The sequence below is a fragment of the Elephas maximus genome, chromosome 5, assembly GCF_024166365.1.
Source record: "Elephas maximus indicus isolate mEleMax1 chromosome 5, mEleMax1 primary haplotype, whole genome shotgun sequence".
NCBI classification, from domain to species: domain Eukaryota; kingdom Metazoa; phylum Chordata; class Mammalia; order Proboscidea; family Elephantidae; genus Elephas; species Elephas maximus.
In genome coordinates, this window is record NC_064823.1 from 78873284 (window position 1) to 78898633 (window position 25350).

The 25350-nt window shown below is 40.2% G+C and overlaps 1 protein-coding gene and 1 long non-coding RNA gene across 5 annotated transcripts in view; one reads left to right on the forward strand and one right to left on the reverse strand.

Moving 5' to 3' along the window:
- FRAS1 (Fraser extracellular matrix complex subunit 1) overlaps nt 1-25350 on the reverse strand; it is a 532476-nt gene that overhangs the window by 301015 nt on the left and 206111 nt on the right. For all 4 annotated transcript variants that reach the window (XM_049885934.1, XM_049885933.1, XM_049885936.1 and 1 more), the window contains exons 5-13: nt 24926-25085; nt 22208-22341; nt 14435-14518; nt 12405-12506; nt 11689-11880; nt 6974-7063; nt 4177-4212; nt 2281-2428; nt 751-894 (exon numbers count right to left, since the gene is read on the reverse strand). In XM_049885934.1, coding sequence (XP_049741891.1) covers nt 751-894; nt 2281-2428; nt 4177-4212; nt 6974-7063; nt 11689-11880; nt 12405-12506; nt 14435-14518; nt 22208-22341; nt 24926-25085 — 1090 coding nt within the window. The remainder of the gene's footprint in view (nt 1-750; nt 895-2280; nt 2429-4176; nt 4213-6973; nt 7064-11688; nt 11881-12404; nt 12507-14434; nt 14519-22207; nt 22342-24925; nt 25086-25350) is intronic.
- Nucleotides 1-25350, forward strand: part of LOC126077038 (uncharacterized) — a 124706-nt gene that overhangs the window by 83916 nt on the left and 15440 nt on the right. The gene's annotated exons all lie outside the window — the stretch shown is intronic.

Consider the following 25350-nt stretch of genomic DNA (forward strand, 5'->3'; position numbering starts at 1 on the left):
GGAACTAATGTTATCCCATTTTGTAGATAAGAGTTCTGAGGCACAGAAAGGTTAAAATTTGCAGCCAGGTATGAACCTACACACTTTTAACTGGATAATTAATTGTAGCAGTGAGATTCCTGTGAGTAATCCCCTACGAGGTAGAGTAACTTATGATTTGACCTCAACTGAGCCAAACTCTCCCAGATAAGATCTGTATCTCAGAAGTATAAGAATTCTGAAATGTACATAAACCCACCCTGGCCACCTTGGTAATTCACAAGAGAGAAGCTCTATTTCCAATTATCTGCGTGATGCAGAATAAGTCGATTAATTTTTTGGCCACAGTTTTCACATTTGCAAAATGAGAAAGTTCTAGTAAGTGGTCTTTAAGGTCCACATCAATTCTAAAGTTCTACCCTGGATTATATGACTGTTTGAATAAATGACATCAAGTATCCTAATGATATTATAATCTCTGAAAGCCTTCAAAATTTAAAAATCCAGCATGACTATCTAGTAACCATTCAGACCACCACATCACCTATCTCCCTGAAAGCACTGAAAGACCCATAAAACGTTAGAAGAAAGAGATCTCGGGTAAAGAGGCCAGATAACCTACAGGTGACATGACTACCTCCCAGTGGTTTTTGGAAGCTGTGCATTTTCTGCTTTCAAGATTCTCTACTTGACAATATTGAGCCTCAGTTTGAGAATAGTAACTTATCCACCATACAACATCACCACTGGGTTGTCTGCCTAGAGCCATACCTAAACAGCGATCACTGGCTTGGTAAAATCCAAGACCACAGCTGTGCACACATCGTCCATTCTGCAGTAACTTTGTGGGATCCTGGCAGAGATCACAATGGTCCGGAGACTGAGAACAGGTCAGGCAGTCTTTGTGGCAATGAACTAAAATTCAGGACAAAGGGGAAAACTAAGTAAAGACCATATGATTTATCTTACATCCTCCAGAAAAAGAAACCACAGGGTATAGAATATATGAAGAACAGAAAACACCGGAATTTAAGTATGGAAAAGGTCCCCAAACAGCAAAAATGCATTTCGGTGCCAGATTTCAAAGGACCTTTCTTTATGTGAACGATCCTCACTAAATTGAAAGCACTAAATTAAACCCCCAAATTGAAGACACTAAAAACATTATGGAACAGACCCATTAACGTTTCTACCTGCTGGAACGCCTCTAGGAAGTAGAATGACTAAATCATCATGTGTGATTTAAACAAATTCAGTAATCTGCCATGTTCTTCTTAAGCTTTGACATGCATAAGAAGTTGACATAAAACCTTAATTTTAAAAAATAGTTATTTTTTGGGAAAAAATTCAGCCAGTTTTCTTCACTTTCTCCAAAATTTCAAATCTTATTTCTAGTAATTTGGAATTATCGCTGAACTCAGTGGTAATTGTCAACAAAGGAGTTCTTGGACCTGATTTTCAAAGTATAGTAGATAATATGCTAAATATTTGTTTTGGAAAGCCCAGAAAGCCACTTTGGAGAAGGTATAGTAATTAAACTATAAAGATGCTTGCTTTTCCCATGACAAGCTCTTCACAGAAACACTGTGATTAGCCAAAATAAGTTGAGTGCAATAAGAGCAACTGCCAACATGAAAAATCGGGGTCCACAGATGAAAACAATTAATTATGAAATATGAGTGGAAGAAAATGCCACTTCTCCAAGAAAGATCAAGCTTATAGGCAGATTACTGCTCAGCCAGAGCCACTCCAGTGCTTGCCAACAATTATTAACTGGAACTAATTCAACCTCAGGTAATTTGAAAGCAGAGTTGCAGAACAAGTAGATAAAATTTTCTTTTGGAAGAAATTAATGAGTCTTTAAACCTCAAAAACCCATCTGAGAACTCCAAAAGGAGCCATCTGTTTAATAGTTCACTTAAAAAAAAAGAACATCTATAACAAACTTCGAGCAATTATTTTCATATCTTCAACAATGGAACAGGCCTAACAATATACCTGACTTTCGAGTTTATAGACATTATGTCTTTTGATTTTCACAATAATTTGGCAAGATGGATAAAGCACATTTTATCTACAAGAAAACTAAGATTCAAAGAGTGGCAGTGACTTGCCAAAGGTCACATACTCATAGTAGGGGACAAAGATTAATTGGCATTATTTGTTGGAAAAATTAGGAAGAAACAGACAAACCAAGCCACCAGGTGACTAAGTAATATGAAAGGTGGGAAAAAAAGAGGATGTCTCTGTATCTTGGGCAATAAAAATATCTCAGTAGAAATAAATTGAACATGGACCTACCCAATGTGCAATCTGGACAGCACTGTCCCTTCACCTTCACGGCTAGTGTGGCTACTGGACAAGGCGGGCAAGAGGGCTCATAACAAGTTACCTGAGCCCCCCGACACTCGCACACCTTGCAAGAGCCAACCTCCCATGTCTCTCCCTCCTACATGAAACAATAAAGAATGACATAGTTATCAGAGTGCAGGGATTCAGAAGGGAGTTTGCTGGTAAAGAGCTTATGATTTCCATGAGGGATAAGGCAATGGACAAGGTGATACCATGGCATGTAATCACGTCAAACGCGATCCTGAAATAGGGCACTAGGGAAAGAGTCCTAATGTAAAAGGGCAGTATTTCTCCCTTTTTGTTTATAACTGGTTTGCTTTAATATATTAGCCCCTGAGTGGTACAAATAGCTCAGCTGCTAACCTAAGGTTGTCACTTTGAACTCACTCAGAGGCACCTGTTGTATTCACTTCTTGGATACACCTGGCAATTTGCTTCCAAAAGTTCACAACCATGAAAATTCTATGGAGCACAGTTCTACTCTGACATACACAGGGTCACTATTAGTCAGAATAGACTCAATGTCACCTGGTTTGGCTTATTCATTTTTTTTTTATTTTAATGTAGGACCCAGGCACAGGCAGAAAGATTTTAGGCACACAGAGATAGCCTTCCAGGGCTACTATGAGAGATGATTCTTCATAAGCCAAAAGCATTTAAAACTTGTTTCTCAACCTATCTCCCCCCAAAAGCACTATGAGAGATTACTGTGTACCTAGTAGTTAGCAGGTACACTAAATACACTCTAAAAGAACAGGGGGCAGCCTGGGTAAAGCCCTGAATTTCCTCATGGTTATTCCAACAGTAGAGTCATTGTATTTTTAAAATTAAAGCTTTTGGATGCCCGTTTTTAGTGGGCTGTAGAAATGCCATGTGCTTCCTCACGCTAAAATATTCTTTTCAGCCAGGCAAATTACGGTAATAAACATTAGTACTTTGACAGAGAAGCCTAAGTTAATTATAAAGAGCTGTTCATTTTGGTCAAAGTTCCGCTCACCCTGGAGATAGGAAAGGCACAAAGCTTCCTACCAGGATGTACGGGGGTGATGAGGGACATAAGAAAGAACAGAATAAAATTTTGACAAAATGTTTATCAGGTCAAACGGGTGTTAAACATTCCAAACAATTACTTGATGGTATCTGGCAACAATGAGCTCAAGCATAACAACGATTGTAAGGATGGTGCAGGACCGGGCAGTGATTCGTTCTGTTATGCATAGGGTCAGTATGAGTCGGAACCAACTCAACGGGACCTAACAACAACATCTGGCAACAATGAGTGGTGATTAAAAAAAAACGGAGGAATATTATCTTTTGAAGGCAGAAAGTGCTTTTCTTCCACTTCGAGCCAGACAGAGTCCCTGGCCCCTTTATGCAAAAGCAAGCTCCAAAACTGTAAGCTTGATTCTATAAACAAACACGCTCACACTTTCCCTCAAAAAGAAACCGTGTAATGTTGCCCTGCAAACCTAGAGAGAATGGACACTCAGTACAGTGTTCCCCGAACCAAAGATTCATGTGCTTCAGTAACCAGAGAAAATTATAAAAAAAAAAAAAAATCAGAAGGAGAAAATCATCAGTATACAGGGAAAGGAATTGTGCACAGGCTTATAGCTGGGGAATATTAACTCTCAATTGTGGGGGAAATAAGCTAAGAAAAGGAGCAAACGTGCAATAGATAAAAGGCTTAATTATCATTTAAAACTTTTCATTTCTGACCGTTGTGTCATCAAACTTGATAGCTAAAAATATTAAACCTTTAAGTTTTCCCAAGATAGTTGATGCAGATCATTACTTAAAATGATTTTATAAACATCTATGTACAAATTACAAATCTATACTTACTGGAATACGGGTAGCTTCACTGGCATTTGAGGACATCTGAGAACAGAGAGGAATGTATTTATTATAACACTAAAAACACCATTACGTTGATCTATTCATTGTTCCATTAAGAGTTATCCATCTCCCCCAAGTAACATGCAGCTTCATTCATGTGTTATAATAAAATCTATTGATATTGAAAACAAGAAAAGCATACCAACAAGGGGTGAAGATAATGTGCCTAGGAAATATTTTTGAATTTTTATTCTCAATTTGTGCTTGAGTACTTGGCTTCAATTCCCCTCGATATGAAAGACTTCACAGCCAAGGGATCTAAGCTTTTAAGGGTAAATTCTTTTTTTTTTTTTAAATTGTGCTTTAAGTGAAAGTTTACAGTTCATGTCAGTTTCTCATACAAAAACTTATACACACATTGTTATGGACCCTAGTTGCTCTCCCTACAATATGACAGCACATTCCTCCTTCCCACCCTGTACTTCCTATGTCCATTCAACCAGCTCCTGCCCCCTCTGCCTTCTCACCTTGCCTCAGGACAAGAGCTGCCTACTTAGTCTCATGTGTCTACTTGAGCTAGGAAGCATACTCCTCACCAGTATCATTTTATGTCTTATAGTCCAGTCTAATCTTTGTCTGAAGTTTTGGGCTAATAGAGAGTCCAGGGGCCATGTCCTCTGGGGTCCCTCCAGTCTCAGCCAGACCATTAAGTCTGGCCTTTTTACTAGGATTTAAGTTTTGTACCCCACTTTTCTCCTACTCCATCAGGGATTCTCTGTTGTCTTCCCTGTCAAGGTAGTCATTGGTGGTAGCTGGGCACCATCTAGTTCTTCTGGTCTCAGGCTGATGGAGTCTCTGGTTTATGTGGCCCTTTCTGCCTCTTGGGCTCATATTTTCCTTGTCTTTAGTATTCTTCATTCTCCTTTGCTACAGGTGGGTTGGGACCAATTAACGCATCTTAGATGAACACTTGCTAGCGTTTAAGGCCCCAGAGGCCGCTCACCAAAGTGGGATGCAGCACGTTTTCTTAATAAACTTTGTTATGCCAATTGACCTAGATGTCCCCTGAAACCATGGTCCCTGGATGCCTGCCCCTGCTACTCTGTCCTTCAAAATGTTTGGTTGTATTCAGGAAACTTCTTAGCTTTTGGTTTAGCCCAGTTGCGCTGACTTCCCCTGTACTGTGTGTTATCCTTCTATGGGTAAACTCTTGAATTTTGTGCAGTAAGGGAATTGTGGGGATTTGTAGAAATAACTCAGTTTTCTTCAATTCCACTGGCTTAATTTACTTCCAAAAAGGAACAGGAAAAATGATGCTAGCATTGTGAAAATAAAATTCAACACTTATAGGAAGCCTTTAACTGCCTAAATTCTTAAGAAACAAGGATGACTAAAGCTATGCAATACTACTATGAAACAAATAAAGTCAATAGCATAAAAATAATACCTATTTTTTAAGCATTTTTGAAAATCTGCCTGGCACTGATATAAGTCTCAACAGCTCCGTAAGGTAGATAGTATTTTATTTCCCATTCTACAGCTGAAGGTTCAGTAGCCTGTCCGAGGTCGCAATTAGTACGTGGCAGAGTGGGGATTCGCACATACAGCCTGCACTGCTAAAACCTGCAAAATTCTGCCTCCCCAGCAGATAGAGGAACACTAGCAGAATGAAAGATGTACTTTACTCAAATCACAAAAAAAGACTATGCAGGAATGAGTTCACAGGTCAAAGCACCTAATCCTAAATCTTATAATCCTGTTCAGATTGGTCAATGAAGCAGGGGTATGATCAACTGGCATATTTTCCAGAACTAATTGAATTTACCAACATTCCAAAACCTCCTGTGGAAAATATGGGCTACAGCCATAGGGCAATTTAGAAGAGATTAAGATAATTCTTTTACCCTTTGGGTAATATAACAAAGACATTGGGTGAAACAAAATATCAGCAAATGGAATTTTACCCCATATTCAGTTTATCAAAATCTCGTCAGTTCCACTTGCTAAATATATCCAGCTCTTGACCACTTTTCACCACATCCCCTACCTTCCTCCTTATACCAAGCTAGCATCACTTTATCTGGACTATTGGCAAAAACCTTCTAACCGGACCATCTGCTTCAAGCCTGGCCCCGTAGAGTCACTCGCCCGTGCAGCAGCTGCCATGGTCTTTTTACAAGTAAGTGAGATCACAGCACTGCTCTTCTCAAAACTCCCCAGTGGTTCCCATTTGCCTTAGGGTAAAACACAATATTTACCATGACTTCTGGGCTACCTTCTGGACCTCATCTCCAACTCCCTTCTCCCTCATTGACTTTGCTCCAGCCAGATTCACTTTCTTGTTGTTTCTTGAACGAGCCAAGCACACTCTGCGTTAGTGTCTTTGCATGTGTGGTTCTCGCTTCCTGGTATGTTTCGCCCCAGATATCCATGTGGCTTATTTCCTCACGCCCTTCAAATTTAACTCAACTTTCTCTGTATAGAGAGATTCCCTGATCATCTTATGTAAAAGACCACACCTCCCTCAGTTCTCTAGCCCCATTCAGCTGCTTTACTCTTCTTAATAGCTCTGATTATCACTCGACATATGTTTTTTGTCGTCCATGTCTCACGCTAGAACATGAGCTCCATGAGAGCAGGAACTCTGCCTGTTGTGTTCGCTTCTGTATCCCCACTGTCTGGCACATAGTGAGTGCACAATAACACTTGTTGAGCAAATGAAACAGATAAAAGAAAACTCATTTCATTAAATATTGAATTATAAATTTCTTTAATAGTTCTTAGTTATTAGCCAGATACTCACAAATTCTTCTTTTTCTCCATAAACACAATAACTATTCCTTGAAATGCATTCAGGACAGCATTTTCCATCCAAGTGAATTAGTTCTTCACCCTGTAGAAATAAGGATCACAGTTGCACATATCAAATTAACATCTCCAGGTAACAGGGCCAAATTGCGAAGCAGGTGGGCTGCCGGACTAGAATGAAAACCTTAGCACAGTCCCTTTGCTTCCGCCCACAACCTATTTCATCTCCGCCTGTGCTGCTCTTTCTACGCAAAGTCTAGTCAATGCAGCACACCCTGATAAGTGCTCTTATTCCAGTGCTGGTGTTACTTGTGCACTAACCACCCCCCCCCATAAATAAACCCACTGCTATCGAGTTGAGTCCAACTCATAGTGACCCTACAGGACAGCGTAGAACTGCCCCATAGAGTTTCCAAGAACTGGCTGGTGGATTCGAACTGCCAACCTTCTGGTTAGCAGCCACAGCTCTTAACCACTGCCCATGACCAGAGGCTCACATGAATAAGACGGATGGATGGCCCAGGTTAAGGTTCCTGTCTTGGAAAGTTATGAGTTTCTGAAAAGGATCAGGCCATCTACAATATAAAAGGTTTGAACTTGTGAACGTGGTTTCATTAACACTGCTCGTATCAAACCAATGTTTTTTCTTGAATACAAAATCAGGCCCATATGCACGGACAAAGACATAGTTTCGGACATAAATTAAACAGCCAAAAACTGATTTTTTGTCAATATTCTGAAACTCTTACTGTAATTCAACTTACCTAATCACTATTTTAAAAATATAAGAAAAAAAAAAGCCACACTAGAAGAGTAGATGTTTAACTTTCAAAATCTTCACTCTAATTTTCTTATGTCAATACTTCCAACGTTTTAAATTTTTTATAATAAAATAATAAAGGCTTCCTATAAAAAGTTTAAATAATTCTGAATTCTATAACTTAAAAGTTCCCTTCACCCCTACCTCCCAGGGAATCCACTGTTAAAAATCCAAATCTCTATTTATAAATTATTCATATGCAAATACTAACATCTATCTATAGGCTAAAGAGTATCCTTTAAAGCACTCTCCACTCTCTAAAGACACATCTACTTTCTAAAGAATGCTAATGTTTTGAAAATGAAGATGTTACTTAATTTTGGATCTATGTTACACTTAGAATGTATTTAAAAGTGTAGAAACCACATTAAATGAATAATGCAAAGTTGCATAAACAGAATAATCACAATAATATTTTATGTTATAAAAACTGTGCACTAAATAAAAATATAAAATCACTGGTTGTGTTTGGATAGTATCATTATAGATGGATTTTTAAGTCTCTTTTCTACTTTCCTTGAATCTTTAAAACGCTCTAGAATGAACATACGTTATTCTAATAAAGAAAAAAATACTTTTTAAAGTAACACAAGAATACATGACAGACTAACTTTTTAGAGATTCTAAAAGCGATTTCAGCAAGATTGCTGTCCATCAAAATTCAGTGCCAATCAGAGACTGGTAAGAGCAGCAGGTGCTAGAGAGCAGACATATTTACATATAAATTGTTCTCCAGAAATGGGAGAAATCAGCTAGTAGTGAAGGCATAACCCTGAAGCATACTGAAATTTGTCTAAAGCATATAAAGGTGTCTATATGCATGTAATCTAAGTCACTTAAAACAATGTTTTGAAACAAGACAGAATATATGTTCTTCTATTAAAGACAAAACGCACGAGTGATCGCTGAGTACCCACTACAATACATGCAGACAAAACTTAAAATGGAAGCTGCATCACCCAGATAAGGCAGAGAATGTGGCTGTTCTGAGCCTTCAACCACTACTGTAAATACAGCGAGCCCTGCTCTTGGGGAACAAGGATTCAGTCTTGGTGAGGTAGGAAGTTCTAAATGGATTTGCTATTTATAGAAGGATGCCTCAAACTGAGTCAGTTCACTGCAGTGGGGAACTCACTCTAATTAGCATTTGACTTTTCCTTTGAGCAAAACTGCTTTGTGAAATAAAGTTATTCTTTTCTTTTTCAGAAGGTTCTGCTGCAGGGGCCAGATCTAGTCTGCTAACCCTTCCCACCGAATCACACTCACACACCCAGAGCAAAGGATCTCTGTGACTCTACCTGCCAGTCAGAAAACACTCTTTTGAGGGATTTTTTTCTCCATGAGAGAAGGGAAGGGAGCTCATATTTATGGCACAGGAACCCTTTTCCATGCATTCTCCTACAAGTTTCTATCTTCCCACCATTTTATGCCTCATATTTGAATGTTAGGTCCTTTTAAGAAAAAAGTAATTTGGCTTCATCTGAATTCATGCTCAAAGATATCATAAAAAATAGAAAAATAAAAACCACTTTATTACGACCTTCTACACTTTATTTACTTATGTTTTGATATCTAGGCATCTGGTTTGATATAGCAAAGACAAGGGTCATACCGTTTTTTCGTTTTTTGACAAAGAACAGTTGTATGCTGATTTCAATGTCATCCAGAACACTGCTGTTGATTGTCAATGCGACACTGATTACAACAGTGAAGGTGTACATTTTTGCCTCTTCCAGAAGTTTACTTCTATGCACCTTTGTGGATATGCATAGAGTAAGATTTAATCCACTCTCCAGTACCTTGGTATCCAAGATTAGAAATCAAATGACCTTGATATTTTAGAGAAAGAATCAGGCAGAAAGCTGAGTAGCACTGAATAAAAATGCCAGTAATGTACTTTCACTGCTTGCCTTGGCAGAGGTGGTCATTTCCTCTGGGTGCTTCTAATCCATTTAAATCATATTTCCATAACTGTTGGTGCCACAGTGTATGATAATTTCTGTTTATATATCTAACTTTCCTCAAAGCCTGGAAACTCTTGAGGACAGAATGTCTTATTCATCTTTTTTATCTCCAGTGATACAAGTTAAACAGGAGCTAGGAAGTTAGGAAGTTAGTATCTCCAGGGTTTAACAAGTTGAGTAACTAGATATTTGCAGAAGGATGGCATATAAGAAGGCTAAAGGATATTTTCCATAGCATTTAATTTGGGTCAAAATTTCATCTCTGGTAGTGTTTCCAGTTTGGAACCCAGTACCTTATACAAAACTTGGGGAAAGTGGGAATAATCTGGAAGAAAGCAATTGAGTTAACGCTTTTTAACGCTTTCTCCAAACGGGTAAATGCATAAGGCCTCCTTGGTTCATAAACGAGAAGACAGAGGGAAAACTAGAAAGGGGTAAGATAAGTGTTAGGGGTCACTTGAGGAATACTGAGCCTCTCTCCCCTTTAACAGTTGCTCCCCATTTTTTCTAAGAACAGACAAGAGGATTGGCTAATGTTTCCACAGTTAGGTTCTCTGTGGACAACAAGGTACTTGGAAATGCACTCACACTGAAGAAAATTGGTTAAATTATCTTCCGTCAGTAAGACTCTGTTCAGAACTGCCTAAAAAAAAAAAAGCAGGTGGTATAAGGATCCACATATCAGGATCACCTCTCCCACATTTTCTATAAACACTGGGATATTAGACAAATTAAAACCTTGGAAAATAAGCTAGCATCCTCTGGGCAGACTGTCAAGGCCAGGAAGCCCAGCCGCAGCCTGAGCACATTAAAGGAAAAAGAAAAGGGACCTGACTGGGTGTTTTCCCATCTTCACCCAACCATTCTGACTCCCCAGCCATAAAGAAAGAAAAGAAATAAAAAGGTGTTGGGGGAGGGGGGAATAAATCTTCAAAAAGCAAGACCCTTTTTTTTAACCTAAACGTGTTTCAGCTCTGCCAAGACTTAGAAGTAGGAGGCAAAATGAAAAATAACCCTGTTGTTGACAGCCTTGTTTGAAAGGCTGTTCCTCCTTCTGCTTGGCATTCAGAGGAGCTGAGGAATGGGGGAGAAGAACTAGAAAGAAAAATGCCTTTACAGACACCCAGAGCTTCAGATCGTTCAAGTTTTTCTCATCAACTCAAGTTCACAACCCTGGGGGAGACTGGGAGGTGGGGGGGGGGGCGGATGGGAGCAGTGAGGGAGAAGGAGACAACTCCAGAAGCAATTTGTTTTGCAATGGGTCAAAACTGAGTTAAAAAAAAAAAAAGGAACAGAGAACAGAAATGAAAAGCAATTTTCCTACAATATACATCCATAGTCCAAACACAGGCTGCTTTGTTAGAAGCTTCTAGAAATTCTGCAGACAGTAGAAGTCAACAGAGGTCAACAAAGTTTATTGTTTGGGAAGTCTCCTTCTTTCTCTTAAAAATAAAACACAAAAACATTTTGTTTTCTTTCCTGACGCATAGGAGCAGCCCCCTAGGTGCTGGCTCTCCTTTCTACTAAATGCTGCCAGTGGGTCCTGTGGTAGAAACTGGGCTACTGGCCCACCTGCAGACCTTTGTCTCACAACCACAGCCAGCTAGGCAGGCCACCAGCAATGAGGTCCGGCTGTGCCGACAGGCTAATGCCTCGTAGCATGTTTCTCCCGTTCCTGTCTCTGGCTCAGGGCTTCCAATATGACAGATGAAGAGAAAGCCAAAAGTTCCAGGGGCTGTTCTGAACCAGAATGAGCAAATAGTGGCATTTTCTTTAAATCACAGAATCTGTGTTAGAAGCCCCCTTGTGATGCGAGTGGTCAACCGCCTGCCCCTCTGTTGCCAAGAAGTAAGGATCAGGCACAGGGCCACCTATTCCGTTGGAAAGAACTGTTACCATCTGGATGGAAATGCCTTTACTTCTTACCTGGGCACACTCCTCTTTGGCACACTCTCCAGTCTGGCAGGTCACTTGGCCACGGTCACACATGCAGAACTCACAGGCTGAGCCCTTCCACATTTCGTCCTGGTACCGCACAATCCCATCATAGGAGCAGCTTCCGTCAGGAGACACACATGCCTCACAGCATTCCCCATGACGTCGAGCTCTGCTCTGACCCTGAGGTAACAGAGGATAGTATGGGAAGGGTTGGTGCTGTTGTTAGTTGCCATCAAGTCCATGTTAACTCATGGTGACCCCATGACTGCTCCATAGGGTTTTCTTGGCTGTAATCTTTACCCAAGCAGGTTGCCAGGCCTTTACTTCTGTGGTGCCGCTAGGTGGGTTCTAACAGCCAAACTTTCAGTTAGCAGCTGATCACAAGCCGCTTGTACTACCCAGGCTCCTGTGCAAAGGGCAGTGCCCAGGAAACAGTAAAAGCATTGAAAGCCAATGGGGCAGAAGCACATAACAACACTAGAGGCTGCTCCTTACCCACTCCCTGACATAATCCAGTTGAGACAAGCCCTCTCCATCTCACCCCTCCTTCCTAGAAGGCATCATCTTTCTTCATATCTTTACATAACATTCTGAAAGTTATAAACCTTTTAATTCCTTCAAAGGGCACACTGAACTAAGAAATGTATTCTTAAATGACCTAGAATAAAGCTTAGAAAATCAAGCTACACACTCTCAAATAATACCTTTTCGCATCTTAATGGAGGGCAGGCCTGTCTGTGGCACCTGACTTCGCCGCGGTCACATATACATGTGGTACAAGCGTTTTCATTCCACTGCTCACCATGCTGAGCACAGCAAGAAAGGAAAAAGTGGAAAATCAAATGTCACAAATATGAAACAGAAGCACAAACCAAAAATACCCATTTTTCTGAAATTTTTAATTGAGCTACATTGAATGTACTCCTAAGAAATGATATCATTTGGGTAGCAACAATCTCAAAGAAGAAGGTCAATAAACAATCCAAAGGAAACTTTGGATTCATTTTCATTCAACTATATTCACGACAGTGAGGTGTTAAGGACACACTCAGACCCTGGAAGGCCAGGCACAGACATACCCTGGAAACACTGCGATGAATAGGAAGATTTGGCAGGCCCAGCTGGCTGGCTAATCAACAGTCACTCTTCAAGTCTTTTTCCTTTCAGGAGATGGGGCTCTCATTGCCAGATACTCATTTGCTCAGCTTCCCTTGCAGCTAAGGCATGGACATTGTCCCAATCCTAATGAAGAGGGCCTCAGGGGAAATTTGCTAGAGTGGTGGAGGATCAGGAAAAGACTCTCCTTGGTAAAATGAGAAAAGCCCATCTCTTTCTCCCATTCAGCCTCTGGTAATGATTGTGTGAGGAACAGCTGCCTAAAGCTGAGGAAGCCATCCTGGGACTATGAGGGGACAAGATGGAAGACAAATGCCAACATGCTGAGGATGGCAGGGTGACAAGATCAAAAGAACTTAGATCCTGGCAGGAGGGGACAGCAAAGCTAATAATGGGGATCCCAAGGTCAAGAAGGGGAGAGTGTTGACATGTCATGGGGTTGGCAGCCAATGTCACAAAATAATATGTATATTGTTTAATGAGAAACTGGTTTGTTCTATAAACCTTCATCTAAAGTAAAAAAAAAAAAAAAGAGCTTAGGTCCTTGAAGACATCCCTGAGCCTTAAATGATCACCTCTGCAACGCCCTACCTCTGGACTTCTTGCTATAAAAAAAATATGACAGAATAAATATTCTCATCATTTTAACTATTTCTAGAAGGGTATTTCTATTGCTTGCACCAAATGCACCTTAATAGATACAGAGGCTGTCTCTTCTAAGAGAAATTAGTCCAGCACAGTGCTGTCCAATAAAAATACAATGCAAGTCACATATGTGGCTACTGTATCAGACAGTGCAGGCCTAATGTATACAAAAATCTTTTCCCAATCAGGTATTTTCATTCAGATTTCAAACGACCCGTCTGAAATTGTGAGACATCCATTCCTTAAAACTCAGTTCCAGACTCTCTACTGAAGATCATAATACCGATTTCTGTTTAGTCTTCCTTAGAGTGGTTGCCAGCAAGGGAAATAATTGTATTTTTTTGTTGTTTTTGTTAATTCTTTGCTTTTGAGTAATGCAACCATCTTTTGGCTCAACTGGACAGTCCTGAGACAGAATGTTCGTTCAATTTGTTGAGCTAATTTTTATTTGGTGCCTACTATGTGTAAAGCACAGTTATCTAGACTGCTCCAATAAGACTTTCAAGTTTGCAGGTTCTACCACTACCAACCTCTTGCATCCCTTTCTTGTTTCTTTTAACCCTTCTCTCACTTTTCCCCTGCGTAATGTGGGGGTTGTCTCTGGATACCAGTACATAACATCCAATCAAAGCAGACATGTACCACATTCCCAGAGCCTCCAAGCTAAGTGTAAACTGATGGTAACCAATGATAGCTCCTTCTCCCCATCAAGATGTACGAACAGCAAGTTCACAAGGGTTTGTGAACCAGGTGCTGCTTGCCAGCACATTCCTTTATATTTGTAATCCCCTTCAACTTAATTTTTTCAAAAAGGTTTCCCATAAAGAGAAGAAAAAAGCTGTTTATGCACTGAGTTTCTAATCCTGGCAGAAAGTCAGACGTGAGGGTGGGGAGGCTCAGCGGTTGAACAGGCAGAGGGAAGAGGTGTGAGAACGTATGTCAAAACATCTACATGGTGTAGATCAAAGGTTACCTCATACACTTGGCCAGTTGCAGAGCAGGATCGTGCAGAGCACCGTGGGCAACATTTTCCAGGGACTCGGACTATAGTTTCATCCTTAACACCCAAAAAGAGGGGAAAAAAAAAATCCATCAGAAGAAAATATTGATAAAATCCACAATACTAGGGAAATTTCATTCACAGCCACGTCAAGCATCTATAACAGCAAATTTCCTTTCGTTTAGCTTTTATTAGTCACCTGGGGCTTTGACAAGAATTAGCACTTACAAGATTTGTGAAACCCTTAAGAAGTTTGTGAATTCCTCAAGTCCTGTCCTCTTCTAAGAACAGATAAAAGCAGAAATAATAACAATATATTTAGTGTCTGCCAGATACTGTTCTAACTGCTTTACATGACTCTATGAAGAAGTTCTTATCCTCACTTTAAAAAAAAAAAAAAAAAGAAATCTGTTGCCATCAAGTCGATTCCAACTCATAGAGACCCTGTAGGACAGAGTAGAGCTGCCCCATGGTGTTTCCAAGGACCTTCTAGTGGGTTTGAACCGCCGATCTTTTGGTTAGCAGCTGAGCTCTGTGCTACCAGGGCTTCATCCTCGCTTACGAATGAGAAAAGTTAAGACCAGAGAGGTTATGTAACTTGCCTAAGGCCACACAGCTAATAGGTAAATGACTGGCAGTGGGATTTCAGAGCCAACCCTTACCAACCCTTAAGAACATTCACACTCTTGCTGGATCCAACTATATCAACCCTTAAGAATGTTCACATTCCTGCTGGGTCACCTCTAAACTCTGAGGGGAAGAGTTGATAAACACTATCCAATTCTTTCCTGTCTTTGTATGCATCCAAACATTTACATAGGTGCAGTAGGGAGGTCCTACACACATTTATAAAAAAAAAAAAAAAATCATACCCTTACATATCTGGGAATAATCCAGTACAGAGGAATGTGGGTGACAGACTAAAATGCCCAAACAATCTTTCCTCACTCTCCTATCCCTGTATTCTTACCTCTACCACTCCTTCACATCCACCCCACCCCTGGAATGTCAGACCATTGCTCTCTCTTGCTTTAAGAAAAACTGTCATGGTAGTAGTCTCCTCACTAATTCTAAAGAGTCAGCTTCTCACTTTGACTTCAATGCCAGGAAGGTAGACAAATTAAAGGCAGGGGAAGATGGGTTAGAATGAACCAAGCTGCAATGACTAAGAAGTGGTAGATCTGATATAGAAGACACTTCCAAAGCAGTTTCTTCAGTTTCTCTTACAAGAAGCAGAAAATCAGATTTCATTATCATAGCTGCTCTGGTATTCATCCTGCAAGAACAAGGAGGCAAATGTACTTCGGGGGGCGGGGGTCAAATAACCTTAAATTTTCTGGGGAAGTTTCGGTCATACCTCAGTAGTCTTTTAATCAGGTTATGTACGATCAGCTGGATTAATGCATTACTATCTAACAGGGATTTATTTCAAACACTTAAACCACTAGAATTAAACCAACAACAGTTTCCTCCTTGCTTTAGACCAGGTTATTTTATTTATTATTCCGTACACAAAACGCTATGACTACTGATGTTTAATAGAGTATGTGAAAACTGGACATGAATTGAAATCATTGAGTGTTTCTTTACATCAAACAGAACTCTTTGGCTTAATGAAATTTCAAAGAGGAAGCAAAATGAAGGTATAGCTGATGTCACATCATTCAGCAACTTTATTGCAGTAAACAAATGAACTAAGGCTTATACAGTGTTAGGTAAACAGGGAACAAGTCATAATCACAAATCTTGAATAAGCATAAATAGAGTTAGCATCAATATATCTTAACCAACATGGGCTAGGCCCAAGTACAGTTGTAAGTCAACTCCAGTGTATGTGGTGTGGGGGAAATTACTCGTATAGTGGTTGGTACAAGGAAAATCTTGCTTTCTAATTCTATTGGCCATACATAATTATAGACTTTACTGACAAAAACAGACTATTTCTCCACCAGTACAGACCAACAAGAGCAGGAAGAAAAAGCATTTAAAGAGAGAATATCCAGGATATGAGAGAACTATATGATTGAGAGCTGAGATCTTTTCTGGGCTGGTGCTTTAGATACCGAAGAGGTAAAGAGTAAAAACTGGAGAGGTAAATAAAAAGGTGAGCAGGGAAGTGGATCAGAGAAACGGAAAGATACTCTTTAACAATACACTTTTGTTGCTATCATACACCTGAATCCTATCATTCTGGCCTACACAGATTTGCCCTTCCAATACTATGGTCTAATACAGGGTCAGTCAACTATGGTCCATGGACCAAATCCAGCCTACTACCTGTTTTTTGTAAATAAAGTTTTACTGGAATACAACCATGCCTATTAGTTTACATATTGCCTATGGCTGTTTTTGTGATACAGTGGCAGTGGTTAGTAGTCGTTAACAACCGTATCGCACACAAAGCTGTAAATATTTACTATCTGGTCCTTTACAGAAAAAGTTTGCCAACCTTAGGTCTAAAATGATGTCCTCAGTAACCACCCAAGAACCAAAAAACCAAACCTGTTCCCATCGAGTCGATTCCGACTCACAGTGACCCTAAAGGACAGAGTATAACTGCCACGTAGAGTTTCCAAGGAGCACCTGGTGGATTTGAACCTCAGATCTTTTGGTTAGCAGCTGTAGCACTTACCCAGTATCCCACCAGGGTTTCCTCAGTAACCACAGAGGTTCAATATTACAGATATGATTGGTATCACCACAATTTTGGGTAGGACTACCATTAAGGATATTTTCAGTGCTTTCAGATATTTTTAGTGTTTGCCAGATACTGTTCTAAGAGCTTTTACGTGACTTTATGAAGCAGATGCTCTTATCCTCACTTTAAAACAAAAAAAAAGAAATCTGTTGCCATCAAGTCAATTCCAACTCATAGCAACCCTGTAGGACAGGATAGAGTAGGGCGTTTCAGGATTCTTTAACTGAAAATACTTAAAATGATAAATATGTTTAGAATGTATTACAGCTAATAGCTGTTGACAAAATATCTTGGCATCACAATACCTTTGAATCCATAGAAACAGATGAAAGCTCTACCATCAGAAAGTAGAACAGCCAATCTACTGCCAGCGCCAAGAGGAAGTCTGACTGACCATAAGGCATTCTGTGACTTTCATATCCTGTACAAGCCTAAGTAGAGAGAAGAGCCATCATCTCTTCCCAACCTTCTGCCTTCCTACATCAAACGGAATATAGCCTTCGTTCTTCCAGTGTGGGACAACAGACGTTGCTATTTGAAGCAGTCAGACTGCTGTCCCTAGCCTTTCACCACCCTCAGTATCTTTCTTTCTATGTCTAGTCAGAGCCCATAATGTCCAGAAAACAAATGTGTGGGAAGTAAATTTGTTGGGGTAGGTGGAGACAGTGGTAAAAAGTAGGGAAGGGCAGAGCCCCAAAAGAAAGGTGCAGAGATGGAAAGAGTTTACAGCAGTGCAAACTAGGGATTATAGTTTTTGTTTCATATATTCACAGTGCAAGAGTGGTGGGCAGTGGAGGCAGGAAAAGATACGATTTTGGTACAAAAAAAACTCCACTAAATGAAAACCTGCTGGACTCTTGGATTAGGGGAAAAAAAAAAAGGTTGGCTCTGACTCATGCCAACTCCACGTATACCCGAGTGGAACTATGCTCCATAGGGTTTTCAACGTCTGATTTTTCGCAAGTAGATTACCAGGCCTTTTTTCTGAGGCACCGCTGGGTGGACTTGAACCTTTAACTTTTTGGTTAGCAGCCCAGCACATTAACCATTTGCATCACTCAGGAACTCATTTGGACTAGGAGTCAGCATATTTCCTAGTATCTGGCTATGGATCCAAGAAGGATAATTAGCCAAGGGCAGGCCACTTACCCTTGCAGCTTTCAAGTGGTTGGTATGGACAGGTCTTAGTCAAGTATGAATAAATAGAAAGAAGCAACTTGGAAACTATAAAAAAAGAACACTCTGAAGAACAAGTATAGCATTCTGAAGATTCAGAGAAAGAGCAGACTGCTGAATGCTATTTACTACAGGATCTAAAAGAAAACGTTTAAAAGTCATTTTGTAACAGTAAGATGCAAGAAAGTGCAGTCTTTATTAAATAGAAGCAATAACGAAAGACCGAGTATTGGGATAAAAATTTAGATGAACCAATGATAGGAGAAACAAGGAAGAACTTAAAGAAAATTAAAGTGAAACTGTAAAATTAAAATCTATAGTAGAGATTATGAATATAAATTCAAGTAGCTCTTTCCTAATTCAGACATAAAAAACACAAAGATACAATTGAGATGAAGGAAATGACACTGAGATGAGAGAGAAGATGAGGGATAAAGAGAAGGGAAGACAGGACAGCAACCTAATGATCACAGGTGTTTCTGAAGAACTGAGGCTGACTAAAATGGATATGATTAATCAAAGACATAACTGAAGAAAAATTTTTTAAACTGGAATGCAGATTCAAAGGGCTCTACAAGAGTATAGGTAAAATATGTGACAAGAGACCTACATGGAAATATCCTGTAAAATGTTTGAACTGTAAAGAAAAGAAACATCCTACAAGTATTCAACAGCGTAAAACAAGGAATAGAAAGGAGACAAACTTCAGACTTCTCCTCTGCAGCACTAAATTCCAAAATAAAATGGAAAGGAGTCTATAGGGCTGGAATGGGAAGAGATTAAAATCCCCCTAAATTTTAGACCCCTCCAAATTGTCTTTCATGTATACAGGGCAGTAAGAAAAATAATTCTCAAATACTTAAAGGATCAGAAGATGTATCAACCCTCTATTCTTCTTGAAAAAAAAAAAATTGAAGATGTAGCCCAACCTACTCAGACTAATTAATATTGGGAATAGGAAAATTGTGGTGCTGGAAAAGCAGGTGAACTACCCTGTGGTAATATCACCAGAAACAACTCTCAGCCTCAGCAGACCACGCCTGACTGAACAGACCATTTTAATGAGCCTTCAAAAATGTGGAGGGGTTATGGCTCTGTTCACAAGGCATCTGGGCAAAGTTGAAAGCAAGCAATTTCAGTATATAAATTTACATCCTTCATTGAGGGAACAATCCCTTAATTGAACATAAGGAATTTCTCCCTTTGTCAGGGATTAGTACCAACTTCTAAAATGTGATTTTAACTGTCAAACAAAAACATACTCCTATTTGCCTTCAAAAAATTGGAATGAGTTACCAAAAACAAAACAAACAAACAAAAAAAAACCTATGGTAGTCTTTTTGAATGGCTGAAATATGGGTGATGTTTTTCCTTCCTGTTTCTCTGCCTCTTCCAAATTTTCTTTGGTGAGTACAAATTTCTTCTATAATTTAAAATAAAAACTTTACAAATTTTTCTAGATCTCATGTCACAGAAGTACATTTGTATGGTAAACTTATGTTGTCCTTATATTTAGTGCGCTAATGCATGCAGTTGAAGTGATGACTGCTAACTGAAAGGTTGATGTTTCAAAACCGCCAGTGGCTCTGCAGGAGAAGGATGTGGCAGCCTGCTTCCACAGAGATTTACAGCCGTGGAAACCCTATAGGGTCACCATGAGTCAGAATCGACGCCATGGCAGTGGGTTTGGTAATGCATATAAAAAGAACTGAAATATTATGAAATTCTTAAAATATTAGCAACTATTGTTATCATGGTTACTATTAAACATAAACACTATGCAACTCATCATTTTGAGAAGCTGTTATAGCATAATGATTAAAAATATGAGCCAGGTGTGGTCTGTGGAGGTTGTGGAGTTGAATTGCCCAAGTCAGAAATACTGACATTTCCTAACATGGTACATGGAGCAAGTTACTCAGTTTTATCAGCTGTAAAGTGGGGATGATAATAATAGCTCCTACTTCTTAGTGTTGTTCTAATTATAAAGCTCTCAAAACAATGGCAGGCACACAGTTAACACTCAAGTGTGGTGATGATGATAATAGTGATGACAGTGGTGATGGTAGGGTGAGGTGGTGGGAGGGGTGGTGGTGATGTTCCATCACCAGCACTAACTCTCCGGCAGGCATCCCCTTGACATCATCAGTCTATGCAACATTTACTACAACCAACAACAACCAATTGCTGTTGAGTCAATTCCGACTCATAGTGACCCTACAGGACAGAGTACAACTGCCCCATAGAGTTTTCAAGGAGCACTGGTGGATTTGAGCTGCCAACCTTTCTTTTGGCAGCTGTAGCTCTTAACCGCTATGCCACCAAGGTTTCTGCAACATTTAGTAGTGATATTAAATCAAGAAAAGTAGTTCTAAATTATCTGTTTTTTTAATGCCATGTCAAAAACATAGACTTAATGATGCAAGACTGGTTAAAATCAATCTTGAGAAAAAAATACATACCTATTCCGAAATTTCAGCATGCAACCATATAAATTTACATCTAAAGTACATAACAAATTTCATCTTTTTATATTAATGACATATGTTAATACAAATAATATGTGAGTACTATGTGTGTAGCTAGAGTTTACGTTGAATGTGTTTTAAAATAGAAACCAGTATTGTTGATTATTCAAATATCCGGCCCCCTAATGTACAAAAAAAAAATGTACAGTCAGTAGTTAAGTTTTTAAAGAATTAAAGCAGAAGGCTCACAATGGGTTTTTTCCTCCTCCTCATCTCCCTTATCATAATGGTGGCAAACTGCTTAATTGCCCTTTATACACAAGGAGACCTACCCTCACATGAGCTTAATCAAAATACCCAGAACCACAGCGTCCTCCAAATGTAAGAAGAAGAGTGGAGTAAAATACTGTGCAACTCTACCAAGAAGCTCATTTGTAGTTGCAAAGCTGGGATAAGACTTTGTGATGAATGGAGAGATGTGCCATGAGCACAGTAGTTGGCAGAGTGTGGGTAATACAATCCAGTCCTTCAATTAGACACATTTTCCCCTTATTTGGCATTTAGCATTTCTTGTCTAATTGTCTTTTGTCTGCCTTTAAAAATATTGCCCAATTGTCACAATATGCCATGTTATTGATTTTGTTTTATTTGACACAAAGTACTGCTCTGTATCAACGGAATGCTGGCTTCCAGCTTTTTCTTAGATCAAAATTGAGCTATTCTGCGACTGGAGGCAAATTCCTTTCACGGTTATCTGTCAGCTGCCTTCGAACATCCATAGGAGCCTCTGGAAGAGTAAAAAACTATAAAATACCATGTATACTACATTTATTTGCAACTGATTTTCTTTTCTAAACTTGTGTGAAGAACCTCATTTTTTTTAAATCAGATCAGCTTTAAATGAAGAACAAGATCTATTTTAAACATCCCCAGATTAAATCCTTTGGTAAGTTGACTCATTATCCTATAAGAATTAAATTGTATACATCTGGATAGTATTATCCAGAAATCAAAGATACTTATACGTCTTAGAGCAGAGTATACCTATGCACTGAAAAATAATAACAAACATGATCATGTCACTGAATTTTCCAGATGTTTAGCTTGACATTTTTGGAACATCTGCAATGGAGCTGGCAATTTCCTTGTATGTACCCTCAAGGCTCAGTTTCATTATATAACAATTAGCCTAAATGGCTGGTAATTAGGCCTATCTGCAGCTTCTAAGAGTAAAAGAAATGTCTCAGGGGTGGTCTCCAAAAATATAAGGAAAACAAAACAGCGTACGCTTCTTGTCCCTAGTGCTTCCAGAGCCCACCTGATATAATCTCAGAAGAGACTCCAAGTTCCTCAACAGTCAAGTTAACAGCCTATGAATGATCCACTCTGAGGTACCTTCCTTACCTGGTTACAGAACAGAGGCGGACACTGAGCTGTAAAGCACTGTGCAACCCCGTTGCTACACACACATCTGGCACATCTGCTCAACCGCCAGTCCTCCCCATCCTGAAACACACGGCCTTCATAGGAGCAAGGTTCTGGAAGACCAAAGAAAGAAGTTTTACTGGGAGGACTACATGTTCCGATCCCTGGGCCAGCTTCATGTGCCTGCTACTTGGCCAGCTGCATAGGGCCACAGAGTCGGAACAGGGCACTGCCTGTGCTTGGGGGCTTAATGCTCTACAGTTGCTGTCTTGATACTCTTAATAACTTTATTCTTTGATTTGTGTTTTGTAAGTGAAGTCTGTTGGACCAACACAGCATGCGCTGAGAGTCCCTCCACCGTCTACCTTTTTGCCTCCCTGGGGTGGGTTAATAATGGGGCTGTTCTACTCTGTCCTATAGCGTCACTATGAGTTGGAATCGACTCAACGGCACTGGGTTTTTTTTGGGGGGGGGGGTGAGTTAAGGAGTCCCTGGGTGGCACAAACTGGTAAGCATTCGATTAGGAACCAAAAGGTTGATGGTTTGAACCCACTCAGGCACCTCGGAAGAAAGTCCTGGTGATCTGCTTCCAAAAGATCACAGCCTTGAAAACCCTACACGAAAAAAAAAAAAAACCCAAACCGGTTGCTGTTGAGTCAATTCCAACTCATAATGACCCTACAGGACAGAACAGGATGGCCCCATAGAGCTTCCAAGAGCACCTGGTGAATTCAAACTGCTGACCTCTTGGTTAGCAGCCATAGTACTTAACCACTGCACCACCAGGGTTTCCAGGAATGAGGCAGTTCCGTTTTGCAATACATGGGGTTGCCATGAGTCGGAGTCAACTCCATGGCCACTGGAGTGGCTTGGCTTGGGATGGGTTATCACCCGCCTGCTCCCCTGTCCTGCCCAGTGAATGCTGCTGCCCTCCATCCACAGTGGGACTTGAGCACAGGGAGGATGTACGTGCCTGATGCACCAAGTTGCAGGGCAGAATCCTGGAAACCTGTGAGGGTCTGCATTCACAGTGAAACTCAGCATTAAACATCGAATAAAAAAATACCTTGGTAAGTTGACAGACCACAAAAATAAAGAAAAAGCTTTTTTATTTTCCCTGTTTTTTGAACAAAAACCAGTTGCCCTTGAGTCAAGTCCAATTCATGGTGATCCCATGTGTGTCAGAGTAGAACTGTGCTCCAAAGCGTTTTCAATGGCTAATGTTGGGGAAGCAGATAGCCAGGGCTTTCTTCCGAGGCACCCATGGGTGGACTCAAACCTCCAACTTTTCAGTTAGCAGCCAAGCGTGTTAACCATTTGCACTACCTAGGAATTTCAAGGGGCCTTCAATTTCCATTTTGCACAGGGCCCTGCAAATTTTGCCGTCAACCCTGGCTGATTCTCCACTCTTTCCAGGAAAACTTCTTCCAGCAAGTCTTATTCATGGAACACCAGTGAAGAAGATGCTCAAGATGTAAGGAAGAACCTCACAAACTCAGACATCCCTCTCTCCACCCCGTCTCCAACTCGGTTTTGAGCATTCTCTCTTGCAAGGCTATCTGGCCCAAAACAAACGTTAATTCTTTTTTGATGGGTGGCACCTGAAATGCATAAAGTATAAGCATACTTTTTAATTTCTGGAATGGTTCTTCATGGTAAAAGGTTGCCAGAATGGAATAACAGGGACTGAGAAAAAAACAGGGCTTTTTTAAAGGTAAAAGGCAAAAATAGAGTAGGGCTTCCAGATGCTATTTAATTAAAGAACAATTCTAGCTATTACATGTCAGGAAAAACCATAACACAGCAATAACAATAAATTCTATGTATCATAAGTACATATTACTTAGTCATAAAAAAGAAGGGCACATACATCCCTAAAACATAATAAAAGGGGTAAATGAACTGAGAGTGGTCTCCAAGTAGAAGACCTGAAAGTCTGTCCTCAGCTTGCTGAACAAAAGCTGGATGCCTTGGTGTGTAGGCAGCATAATCTCCTCAGCAAGGATGCAATGGAGGCAAATGAAAGACCTGCACCTATCCTGTGAGTCTGGGGGAAATGCGTTATGTCATCTCAAGGACAAGCCAGCAGAATGGTTGTCCTTGTTGTTAGTTGCTACAGAGTCAATTCCGACTCATGGCAGCTCCATGTGCTTCAGCGAAGAACACATGGGTCCATAGGGTTTTCAAGGCTATGACCTTTCAGAAGCAGATCACCAGGCCTGTCTTCCGAGGAGCCTCTGTGTGGGTTTGAACTGCCAACCTTTCAGCTAGTAGTTGAGTTCTTAACCGTTTATATCATACTACATGGAAAACTGATATGTTCATTCTTCTCTCCACCAAGAGGGCAGGAGGAACTACCCGGAATCATATCAAAAGATATTTTCCCAACTCCTTTTCTGTCTCAGGAGCTGTGAACCCAGAAGGGATACATCCAGCCAAGATAAAATAAACCAGAGGCTCACAAAATTCCAAGTTTGGAATAGAACTTAAAAATCTGTTCCAACCTCACTCTCTGAAACATTTCTTCCTGCCAAGTGCATGGCTACATCTTGGATCCAATATGGAACAGGGCTAGGGATCTTTGAGCTACATTATTAAGTATGAAAGAGTAAATAAAGAAGGGTTGGGATGTCACCATGTGGCCCCCAAAGGGAAAAAGCTCTTACAAGCTCTCTCTCTCTACAAGCTTATACTCACTCCCAGGGCCCACACAGACTGGGCAGCAGCTTCCTTCAGGGATGAATTCCAGCTCCTGGTGTCCGCATGACAGTGGTGGGCATGGCTGGGGGGTGCACCGGACTTCTCCATGAGTACAAGAGCACACACTACATGGGGAGGAGACCCACTCTGTCCCGTGCTGTGTGTTGGGAAAAAGGCGGGGGGGGGGGGAGAAGGTTAGTCCCAAAAAACAGGCTTTCAATAAGCCAAAGAGAAACAAACGTTCTCCTACACAAACTAAAGATAAAGCTTCCAAATGTCTACTCAGGAAAGGCAGAAGAAGGCACTGAGTTTGCAAGGTTCTGAGAGTTTGGAATGTTCTGAGTCAGAGACCAATTAAAAAATTCACTTTCTTTTTCTTTCTCTTATCCCTAAGATTTTACATTTGAGAATTTTAGGAAAAT